The sequence below is a fragment of the Neovison vison genome, chromosome 10 (assembly GCF_020171115.1).
Source record: "Neovison vison isolate M4711 chromosome 10, ASM_NN_V1, whole genome shotgun sequence".
Lineage (NCBI taxonomy): Eukaryota > Metazoa > Chordata > Mammalia > Carnivora > Mustelidae > Neogale > Neogale vison.
Genome location: NC_058100.1, coordinates 37,446,216 through 37,458,825, shown reverse-complemented (window position 1 = coordinate 37,458,825; position 12,610 = coordinate 37,446,216). Strand labels below are relative to the sequence as shown.

Below are 12,610 nucleotides of genomic sequence, written 5' to 3'. Positions count from 1 at the left end.
TAGCATCTTTCCCTCCTCTGCCATATAAACATTCACTCTTATGCCTCAAGCAATATGGTATTTTCTCCATCCCACATATGGCATTAGAGACAGCCCGTTTTAAAAATAAATTATTCAGCCTCAGAACAAATATATATAAACTCATGTACACACGTATTAATAGCACAAGAAATGAATACAGTAGTAAATGTAGGTGATCGTGTGGTCTCCAAGTACAGAAAGGTAGCTTTTAGATTCCAACATTATTTAAGCAATCTATGGCCCAGGTTTGGGATGGCAAAGCAGCATAATTTTAGATTCTAATTCATTAGCAACTTTATGCCCTTTTAGAGTCAGAACAGACTTCGGGTGTCAGTGTCCTAATGAGAAAGCATTTAACAATAAAAACAGTAATTAACTATATAACAAGAGCCATCATGAACTTAGTACATAGAATGTCCCAGGAACAGTTCTAAGCAATTTAGTTTCCTTATTCTTCAGAAAAAGCTTTTCAGTAGGTTCTGTGATTATCCCCATGTCACGTATGCGCAAACAGGCACAGAAGGGGCAGCAAGAAGGAGCCAAACACACCTCATTCGTAAGGCCCACAGACAAGGGAAAGTCGGGTGTCTCGTAATGAGCTGCTTTTCTTTTCTTTTTTTCCTTCCCAAAAGTGACTAAGGCATAGCCGGTGGGAAGGCTTCTTCTACTCTTAGTTGCTAGATGCTAAGTTTTGAACCCTTATCCCCAATTAAAAGAAAAGGGTGCTTGATTTCCCAGTGCTCCACATCAGCCACAAGGCCCTTGTCAGCCACTGTAAAGAGTGTAAAGAAAGCTTGATTTTGAAATTATTGATCATTTCTTAAGCATATTGCTCTTTTCCCAAAGTATGACCATGAGCGATAATTTCTCTCCCAGTACAACCCTGCCTCTCATCAAACTCTGACCCGTATTAGGTAGCAGATCAAGACTGTTGTTATGACTAATTCCTTACTAACGTGTCTTTCTCAAAAAATCTTTTGACTTTACATTATTTTATACTCGAAAAAGACAAACTCCATTCAAATAAGTGGACCATCTTATTTTTATTACTAGAACATATAAAACAAGAGATGAAACAGGAAGCACCAGCTGACAACCTGCAGTTCTGATAGAAATTGAAAACTTTCTCGAGTATTAGTACTAACAGGGACAGTGTTGGCTTTCAAGATTTCAGAGAAGTGAGTTATGTACTCTAGGTATTAGCACAATATAGGGGATGTTTATGGGGTTGGGGTCGAGGTTGGAGGAAATAAGGTGGAAAAAGATAGGGAGATGTCTGGTTTGAAGTAGGGAGCCAAAAGATTATCTGTAGATGTACAACTGGCATCTTTTTCTCCATTACCGTATAGGACAGGGGACAGACTCAATGTTGAGTTTCTACCAATTACACCTTTAATAATGAGTTTTGTGTAATTAAATCATATCCTCTGCATATGTAGATATTTAAAAACATGACACTAATTCCAGCAATTGAATGAGAATGCATTCACATTGCTACCTTTCAGAGCAGTTTACTAAGTTTTGTTTCAAGATGTTTATAACCAGTTGCAAATCTAGGTGTTGCATCATTGCTAAGCCTTGATGAAATGTTTATGGACATGTTTTATTATTTGCTAATCTGTGCTGTGAACCCATCAGTCTGTTTGCAGTGGGGAGGAAATGGGTCGGGGCGGTGGGAAGGGTGGGAGGAGGGGCAGATCATTTTGTTTGATGTGTTGGTGGAGGGAGGAAATTTGAGCTAAGATGTACCTAAAGGGTTCTGTTTTGACCCGTGCACAAAAATCAGCTGCATTAAACAAATGCTACTCAGAGGTTTTCAGTGATCATACTGGTTTTTTTTCCTGTGTTTTATATTTTCTTCTCAGGGGAAATCTCTCACATCAAAGAGGTTAACAAGCCTCGTTCAGTCTTACTAAAAGGATCACCGTGTAGCATGGAAACGACTGGAGTCACTGCAGAGACTTTGTAGCTCTTTGTTAGAACCTGGAGCAGAGGACGTTAGACCAAGAAGGTGCATGAGCAAAGGACCTGAGTCGTTCTCTCTTTGTGTACATTAAGGCGTTGCCATTTCAAGTGACTCTGCCATCTCAATGCCTCCATTTCAGAATGTTGTCTGCTTTCTTTCTCCTTGTACTACGCTGGATCTGTGTCTTTTCCTTTTTAACAAGTTCAAGTGAAGTAAACCTTTTTTTTCCCCCTTTCTCTTTCTCTTAAAGCTTCTGCTAGACACACGGTTCACTGAAAATTCACTCAAACACTGGAAGAATTGTAAAAGGAAAAACATATATCAATAAGTATACATATGGCTTCACATTTATTAAACAATAAATTAGCAAAGAAAGTTTCATTTCACCAATGTGTTCACAGTCAGAAACAAGCTCCTGTCTTTGTCTGTTGTCTGTACATTCTCGGTTAATGTTTCTTGCATTTATTTTTATACCATATTTAAATAAGAAACACCTTTTACTCCAGATGTATTAAAGTTGATCCCTTCTCTGTAAATTTGTGTATGTTTATATTGTTGTTTTATCTTTCATTAAAAGATGCAGAATCTCGTTGTTCTTGTAACTTTTGACTTCTGCGTGCTGACAAAAGCCAAAACAAAACCAAACCACAACAACAACAACAACAACAAAACCACTGAGAAAGCATCCACAGATGTAGACTTGGAATCTGAAGCTATCACCCGGTGTGTTTATTTCAGGGCTTCAAAGCAAGCTTAGATGGCACAGGAGTCAGGAGCTGACAGAGACGGTTTCGTCCGGGAACTAACCCAGAACCAGGCCAAGGCTTTCTCTCCCGATCAAGAGCAACACAAATGGGCCTTCCACATGTTCAGATTTCCCATGTTCAGAGCTATTTCCCAGGCCTTTCAGCCTCATTATGAAGATGCATCTCTAGGTTTTGCTAATGGATATTTCTACGAGAATTGGGTTTTGAGTGTGACTTCCCCACTCGGGAACTTCTTTAAAGTGTAATTCTAGATGTGCCCTAAATCAGTGATTTTTTAACACTTTGGTGGTTACTAATTCTTTTGAGAACACAATGGTAATTCGTGATCTTCAGTAAGTACCTGCCGCAGCGGTACAGGCTGTACCTGCCCACGAAATCCTCACATTCCGTCCTCACAGGAGTCCTATAAGATTATTTCTGCAATTTAAATTCTGAAAAAAAAAATACCAACAATCAGTGAGAAGTTAGTTGTGAGTCTGTGAGCCAGTGTGTAGAACCGTCATAAAATGGGAGAGACGTGATGGGAGAAATTTATATATGGACAATAATCAGAACACTGTAATTACTTTAAGATTTTAAGAAGATTTAATTATATGCCCTATGACTTTTGAAAAGGAGTATGTAAAGTTCATGCACATAAATCTAGACATATAGATGTTCTCCCTTGGAAACACTTAACTCAGGACAGCCTTGGGCAGATTCACTGATACGTAATGAAACATTACTGGAAAGCGAACAATGACCCATTAGAAGAATATGATTAGACACTGAACCCTGCACAAACAGGACCAGTTATTTTGGAGGCTATCTCTTACAAATTGTCATTCTTTCAGCAAAACCTTTTAAATCACAAATTTATACAGAGATAAAAAATGTAAGAATGGCAAGAGGACAGAAAAGAGAACCACCCAGGCAAGTATCCCCCAGTCAGGAGCCCCTAGTAAGCTTGTGAGTCCGTTTGAGTTCAAGGACATAAAACCTTTAAATAGCCTAATGACTCCATTTAACATAGTTTAGACGAGGCTCAGGATACAAAATTGTGTATCTTAGAAACAGAAGAATGTTGGGGTTTGTGCAGTTCGCTCAAATAAGCACACGGCAACAGTCTCACGCCCCATTCTGGAACAATGTGATCCATAAGGCACAGAAGAAAATGCTCTCAAGTTTCTAATGAATAAAATGGTTTTTTAAGAAGCCTTTTTCTAACCTCACCGCAACTTAAAAAGCTACCCACTGAAGAGGGGACCCGGAGTTTCCACACTCAGTTGCAAAACTACTGAATTCATCCTCTAAATTCCATTGGCCCAGTTGTTCCCTTTGCAATGTTTACGGTTTTTCTGTGGATTTACAGTGGATTTTCTGCTTGAGTAAGAGTGACAGAAGTATGGTCAGCAACTTTACCCCTGTCACGTGCCAGGAAAATAAATGAAGGGGCAAAGGGCTCCCTTTTCACGATGACAAGTGTGAGTAGAAGTCGCTGCTCAGGACTCGCACACGGGTCCCCCTCATTCTGCTGGCTGAGCGCTCACTTCTCTTTATAGAGTATGATGGTTTGTGAGTAATTTTTGTCTATGCGGAAAGCAAGTCTTAGCTACTAGCATAAATTTAGTCCAGGTACATGCACTGATTGTCTCCCCACATAGGATTTGTATGTTCTTTATTACAGACCTGAAAGAGCACACGGAAACAGCCAATGACTTCACTGCTGCCCATTACGTCTCTCCGCATATCCTAACCCCCTCTAAAACTTCAACAGGAGGTAACCCACCCATCTCTAAGCCATCTTAAGAAAACAGATACGGAGGAATTTCATGAATGTAAAGGATGGAGAGAGATCTAAATCTGGTCTCACACAAACATATCCTATATATTGTGTTGTGTACAACCATTTTTTGTATCTTTTTATCTAGAATTCTGAACTTGAAATTTACCTTTAAAAAGATGCCAAATGACATATCAAACATAAGACATCGTTATCTAATTATAAGTTTAAGACAAGAAACTGTTATGTATGTCCTTGAATACCTGGAGAAGTTTCTTTTTCTTTTTTTTTTTTTGCATTTTATTTTGTTTCTTTTCAGTGTTCCAGCATTCATTGCTTATGCACTACACCCAGCGCTCCATGTAATACGCGCCTCCGTAATTTCCTACGGCTGAAATGGAACGCATCTGCAACTTCATCTTTACAAAGGTCCTCAGTTGCTGGGTAGACACAAGTGCTTCCTGATTAATAACCTGACTCATAAATCTTGACGTCTTTATTAAGTTATGAGACCTCAATCATTTCAACTTGTTAGGAAATCAAATATGTTGGAGTGTGTTTGTTATCTTTTTAAAGGTTAATAACATCTAACTCCAGTACTGGTTGGAAGGATGAAGACAGTGCATCTAAACTACCAAGTGCAGAATTAGGTACATAATAAGTCAAAAAATATTATCTACCTTAATCTCCTCCCTTTATTTTCCTCCAAAAGGTCATTTTTCTCAAAGATAAAAAGATAAAAGACATGTTCAAACACCACTCTTAGCTTGAGCGGAATCATTTGGTTTGAAGTTCAGAAGGCCAAAGCCGAGCGGTGAATCAGGATACCAGAGGGCCAAGGCCTGGAGAGAAGTCGAGTGTGATGGTGGGTTTGTCACATCGGTACCAAAACAGTGACCGGAAAGTGAAACTTGGCTAAGTCAAGGACACCGCACCCCGAACAAATGAATTCTGCAAACTGCATCTCTGGAAAATAGGAATAGGGCTTGTTAGAGAGCAGCTGAGTCCTCACCTGAATGTAAGATAGAAACTTGCAGGAGCAAAGACAATGTGAGTTAGAAGGGGGGGGGCAGATGGTGGTGATAAGGCAGCAGCGGTGAAATCTTCACTCTTTCTCAATACGGGATGACCTTTGGCCCCAAAGTGTAAGGAGAGGATCTTCTCCTTCCCCAGACACCAGATCTCCAGTGGTCTCGTGAGCTAAACGGGGCAGCGGGTATTAAGTATAAGCAAACTGAATGATTTGTCATGGGAGGTCTTAAAGACTCTGGAACCTCTTGGTTCCATGACACAAGGCTGGGGTGTTGGCGAGGTGAGCTCTCTGCTAGTCCCAGCCAAGTTTATAAAAACTGACCATCTGGCAAGTGAGACTGTAATACACAGCCTCTAGAAAGCTCGGTTCACAAGATGGAAGGTGGGTCTAGAAGAGTTCCCTGTCGGCCACAGGATTTGAATGGACTCTGGGGGGTGACACAGCAATAAGGCACACAAGTCCACTCCACACAGGAGTTCCTATTCTAGTTGTAGGCTCTGGCAGTTCTGGGGATGAAGACATAATGGAACCGACTACATGACGGTACCTACTACAACATGCAGTGCTCAGTCTCCATCCCCTTTCCGTAATTTCTTCCTGCCTTTGGCCTTCCCAAACTTCTTCAAGTGTTCAGGCATAAAAGCCCCTCTTTCTGCCTCTTTTTCATAGTAAACCTTAGTGGCCCTCGCATAAGATGGACTGGGAAGAGTCTAGCTTCCTCTAGGCTAAAATCTAATATTTAGGAAGGTAAACACATTCTAAAACCTCCACTCAGCCCAAATGCAAATGATTTTTACATTTTCAAAATTAACAACACAGCTGCTAATGAAAGTGAGAAAGGAAACAGTTCCCTACCAGATAATAGCCAAAGAGAATATTTGGTATTGTCAGAGACTAAAGTCACTTGGCACTGGAGAGCTGGGCATCGATCCAAGCAGAAAGTACAGGGAGAGTGGCCAGAACCTCTCACACATTCATGGCTACAGACCCACACTCTGCCATGAACATAGACTCGGAAAGCTTTGCACATTTCCCAAGGTTACTAGAGAACTAAGCCATTTCAAATGGCCATGGTGTCCAGTATCTTCCTGCACATGTGAAGGGGAGTGTACGTCACCAGCGTGTACAGGGCAGGAGATGTACCACGCACGCAGGAGCATCCCCTGAGCATAAAATGCTCCGTGGCCCGGAGCTATGAAACAAACTATGATTTTCTATGAAAGCAAATGCGGGCGAAATGCGTGGAATGTGAGCTTGCAAACAGCACTCATAAAAAATGCTTAGAAGGATAAGCATTGTGAATGACACAGTAAATGGGAGAATTTACACCAAAGGAAATAGACAAGATCAATCTGAAGATTGTCTCAAGAAATAGTTTTAAACATTTAAAGCAATAAAATATGTAAACATGAGAAAAGAGGAGGCATGATTATTTTTATAAATACACACCAGGAGTTTCATAGTGACACTTTTAATATTAACAAAGAGAATAAAAAAAAATACTGCAAAATTTGCCAGAAAGCAAAGTAATTGAAGACTGGTTGACATATTTATTTCTGGAAATATGGAATGTCAGAAGTCAGCAGAGTGAAACTGATTTTAAAATTCTATATTCAACTTGACTTCTGAGGAAGATGGTGGAGCAGAAGGACCCTACACTCACCTCGTTCCAGGAATACAAGGTAAAACTCATTGTACATAACTGAGAAAATGACCGGAACACAAGCAGAACAGACTCTCTACAGCTAAATGTAGAGAAGAAGCCACACCAAAGAGGGCAGGAAGGGTGGAGAGGTGGCGAGGAGACAAATGAACCTGCAGGGCTTTTCTGGGGGATGAGAAATGCCACTGGAGCATACAAGGGGGAAAAAACAGACCCTCACACCAGCCCCTCCAGGCATGGAGGATCCCCATAACATTTGGCTCTGAAAACCAGAGGGGCATAATTTCATGAGTTCTTACAATTGCCAGGCTTTACCCCTTGAACTTTAAAAATAAACAGGCTCAAGAATGGGAGAGCCAGAAGGGTGAAAGAAAACGGAGTCCCTGCACTTAAAGCGACAGCACGACAAACTGCTCCAAGGAGATACAGCATAGAAGCGGCAGTTTGAAAAAAAAGGCCGGAGGCATATGGGAGAGTGTTTCTTTACTAACCTTAGAGCCTGTGATAGAGGGGCAAGGAGCTTTGGGAGACTTCCACAGGAACAACAGAGCTGGTGGGTGCCATTCCTTTCCCCACCCCCCAGCCTAAACACATGAACACCTGTGGGAACCAACAAAGTGTCAATACTCACTACCTAACTCGCTAACACTACTGCCCCAGCCTCCTATTTTCTGGAAGACACGCCCCTGCCTGCCAGGCCTCAGCTCCAGGTCACCTCCCAGGGCAGACCTACACACACTTCGCTAACATCAGGTACCTCATTCCCACATCCTCAACAGACCTACCTCCAATATGCACTTGACCAGAGCCCATTCAAACCAGTGCCACAAGCCTGGCCATGTGCAAGCAGCCCCGACAGGGACCAGGACCACTCCAAAGTGACTCATGGCCCAGGAAGAGGGGCAGATAAACAGACAAACCAATCCAACACTGGCTGAAGCAGTGGGCTGGGGACACACAGATGATCCAAGTACAACGCCCACCCAACAAAGAAAGCTTCTCAGGGGAAAACACAAGGGAGCGTGGCCTGCAGTTCAGTGCTACTCCATCTCTGGCAGAAACCTGGTCTGACTCAGGCTCAAGAAGGCCCCAGACCAGCCCACTACAACACAGGGACCAAACCCTGCCCACAACAGGCAAAGGAGCCATTGCAGATCATTGCAGCAGTTCAGCCACAGTAGTAGGGCACATGCAACACACACAGGAGACAGTCCTGAAGTGCCAGGTTCTGGTGAACAAGGAATATTGTGCTGAAGGGCACTATAAGACCCTTCCTTATAAAGCTGCTACTTTCAAGAGAAGATATAATACTTTCCCAACACAAAGAAACAGTCAGACAAAATGAGGAGATAGAGGACTATATTCCAAATGAAAGAACAGAACAAAATCACAGCAATCTCCATCACCAAATGGAGATAAGTAATATGCCTGATAGAAATAAAGTAGTGATCATAAATATACTTACTGGGTTTGAGAAAAGAGTGGAGGGCATCAGAAAGACCCTTAACAAAGAAAGAAAACATAACAACAACAAAAAAAAGAATCAAAGATGAAGAACTCAATAAATGAAATTAAAAATATACTAGATGGAATAAATAGTAGACCAGAGCAAACAGAAAAACTGGACCAATGACCTAGAGGACAATAATGGAAAACAAACAAGCTGAAGAGGAGAGAGGAAAAAATATAATAAAAAATGTAATAGTCTTAGGGAACTTAGCAATAGCCCAAAGTATAATAACATTCATGTTATAAGGATCCCAGAAGAAGAGACAGAAAAGGGGGCAGAAAATTTATTTGAAGATACAATAGTTAAAAATTTTCTAAATCTCAATCTAGGAAAGAAAACAGAAGTCCATATCCATGAGAGAACGAGATTCCCCAACAAAATCAAATCAAGAGGGTCCACACCAGACCCATAGCAACTGAAATGGCAAAAAGTAGTGATAAAGAGAGAATTATAAAGCAGCATGAGAAAACAAGAACAGTTACATACAAGGTAAACTCCAAAAGGCTATAAACTGATTTTTTTTAGATTTTGTTTATTTATTTGACAGAGAGAGAGAGAGAGAGCGCGCACAAGTAGGCAGAATGGCAGGCGGAGGGAGAGGGAGAAGCAGGCTCCCCACTGAGCAGAGAGCCCGATGCAGGGCTTGATCCCAAGACCCCAGGATCATGACCTGAGCTGAAGAGAGATGCTTAACCAACTAAGCCACCCAGGTGCCCCTATAGACTGGTTTTTACAGCAGAAACTTTGAAGGCCAGGAGGGAGTGACGGGATATATTCCAAGTGCTAAAAGGAAAAAAATGCAGCTAAGAATACTCTTTCCAGCAAGGTTATCATTCAGAATAGAAGGAGAGATATAGAGTTTCCCAGAGAAAACGAAAGTTAAAGGAATTCATTATCAATAACCAGCCTTTCAAGAAATGTTAAAGGGGATTCTTTGGGGATTCTCCTCCATAAGCAGGAGTAAGAAAAATAAAAAGTACAAAAACAGTAAAATTAAGTATATCTATAAAAATCAGTCAAGGGATTCACAAAATAAAATGATGTAAAGTATGACAATATACCAAACCATGTAGGGGAGAGGAGTAAAGGAAGTAAAGAATGGGTTCAAACTTAAGTGACCATCAACTTAATATTGACTGCTATATGCATAAGATACAAACCTAATAGTAACCAAAGATACAAACCTAATAGTAACCAAAAATCAAAAACCAGTAGGAGATATGCCAAAAATAAAAAGAACGGAATCCAAGTGTATCAATAAAGAAAGCCAGCAAACCAGGGGAGAAGAGAGCAAGAGAAGAAAGAAACAAGCACTACAAAGACAGTCATAAAACAGGTAACAAAATGTCAGTAAGTATGTATCAATATGTAATGTATAAGTATGTGTATTTACTTTGAAAGTAATAGGACTAAATGCTCTAATCAAAAAGACACATGGTTACTGAATAAATTAAAAAAGCAGACACGTCGGGCGCCTGGGTGGCTCAGTGGGTTAAGCCGCTGCCTTTGGCTCGGGTCATGATCTCAGGGTCCTGGGATCGAGGCCCGCATCGGGCTCTCTGCTCAGTGGGGAGCCTGCTTCCTCCTCTCTCTCTGCCTGCCTCTCTGCCTGCTTGTGATCTCTGTCAAATAAATAAATAAAATCTTTAAAAAAAAAAAAAAAGCAGACACGTCTATATGCATATAAGAGACCCATTGTACACCTAAAGACACTTGCAGGTTGGAATTGAGGGATTAGAGAAAATTTATTATGCAAATGGATGTCAGAAGTCAGAGAACCAATACTTATCTCAGACAATATAGACTTTAAAACAAAGAATGTAACAAGAATTTAAAAAATAAAGGTATATAATTATAAAGGGTAAAATCTAACAGGAATATCTAATCACTGTAAATATTTATGCACCCAACATGAAAGCACCCAAACACACAGAGCAGCTAATAACAAACATGAATGATGTAATCAATAATAACACAATAATAGTAGGGGACTTGAACACTCCACTTCATCAATGGACAGATCATCTAAACAGAAAATCAACAAGGTAACAGTGCTTAGAATGACACATTGGACTAGATGGATCTAACATATATTCAGAACAATCCACCCTAAACAGCAAAATACATACTCTTTTCAAATGCACATAAAACATCCTCTGGAATAGATCAGATATTAGGCCATGAAATGGATCTTTTCCAACTGCAATGCTATGAAACTAGGAATCAATCACAAGAAAAAATCTAGAAAGATCACAAATACATGAGGTTAAATAACATTCTACTAAGCAATGAATGGGTCAACCAAAAATTCAAAGAGGAAATTTAAAAACTATAGGGAGACAGATGAAAATGAAAATACAACAGTCCAAAATCTTTGGGATGCAGCAAAATCTGTTCTATGAGGGAATTACATAGCAATACAAGCCTACCTCATGAAGCAAGAAAATTTCAAGTAAACAACTTATCCTTACACCTAAAGGAACCAAAAAAGAAGAACACAATGCAAAGCCAGCAGAAGGAAATAAATAATAAAGATTGGAGCAGAAATAAAACAAAACAGAAAGTTAAAATGTAGGAGAGATGAATGAAACCAGTAGCTGGTTCTTTGAAAAGGTTTAAAAAAATTGAAAAACCTTTAAGCGACTCATATTAAAAAAGAAAACTCAAAATCAGAAGCAAAAAGAGGATAGTCTCTCTGCTCCTCTGCTTTTGACAGACATCCACAAATTCTGATGCAGTGCCAGCCATATCCCTGAGACACTAAGGTGAAGTCAGATGAAATGTATTTGGCCATGTTGAGCATCAAATGACCATGTTTGACCATACTGGGCCCATAAGGGCTGCTTTCCACACTGGCAGAGTGGATAATGTTGCCATCAATGACCCTTTCATTGACCTCAACTACATGGTCTACATATTCCACTATGATTCCACCCTTGGCAAATTCCACAACACAGAAAAGGCTGGAAATGGGAAACATCTTTCAATGGAAATCTCATCTCTATCTTTCAAGAGTGAGATCTCGCTGACATCACATGGGTTGATTCTGGTGCTGAGTACATTTTGGAGTCCACTGACGTCTTCAGCACCATGGAGAAGGATGGGGCTCACTTGAAGTGTGGGGTCAAGATGGTTATCATCCTTATCACCCCTTCTGCTGATGCCCCCATGTTTGTGATGGACATGAACCATGAGGTGTATGACAACTCCCACTAGACTGTCAACAATGCCTCCTGCATCACTAGCTGCTCGAGCCCTCTAGCCAATTTCGTCCATAACAACTTTGGCATCATGGATCAATCATGGGGGGACTCATGACCACAGTCCATGGCATCACTACCATCCAGTAGACAGTGGATGGCCTCTCTCAGAAACTGTGGTGTGATGGCCAAGGGGCTGCCCAGAACATCAGCCCACCCTTGCGTCTTTTGGTGCTGCCAAGGCTGTAGGCAAGGTCACCCCTGAGCTAAATAGAAGGCTCACTGGCATGGCCTTTAGTGTCTCACCCAAGTGTCAGTTGTGGATCTGACCTGCCACCTGGAGAAAGCCACCAAAGACAACGATACAAGAAAATGGTGAAGCAAGCATCAAAGGCCCCTTCAAAGTATCCTGGGCTACACTGAGGACCAGTTTGTCTCCTGTGACTTTAACAGTGACACCTACTCTTCCACCTTTTGATGCTGGAGCTGGCATTGCTCTCAATGACAACTTTGTCAAGCTCATTTCCTGGTATGACAGTGAATTTGGCTTCAGCAACTGAGTGGTGGACATTATGGTCCATATGGCCTCCAGGGAGTAAGAGCCCGGGGCCACCAGCCCCAGCCAGAGGGAGAGAGAGAGGCCCTCAGCTTTTGGGGAGCTCTTGCACCAACTCATCTTCCAACACTG

At 41.1% G+C, this 12,610-nt stretch overlaps 1 protein-coding gene and 1 pseudogene across 4 annotated transcripts in view; both read left to right on the top strand.

Moving 5' to 3' along the window:
- Positions 1-2,576, top strand: part of RGS7 (regulator of G protein signaling 7) — a 503,370-nt gene extending 500,794 nt beyond the window's left edge. For all 4 annotated transcript variants that reach the window (XM_044267012.1, XM_044267013.1, XM_044267014.1 and 1 more), the window contains one exon: positions 1,887-2,576. Coding sequence is in view for 1 of the 4 variants with exons in the window: in XM_044267013.1 (XP_044122948.1) it covers positions 1,887-1,937 (51 nt within the window). In the remaining 3 variants the exon portion in view is untranslated. The remainder of the gene's footprint in view (positions 1-1,886) is intronic.
- Positions 2,577-11,534: 8,958 nt separating this feature from the next.
- LOC122917963 lies at positions 11,535-12,301 on the top strand (annotated as a pseudogene).
- Positions 12,302-12,610: the final 309 nt, after the last annotated feature.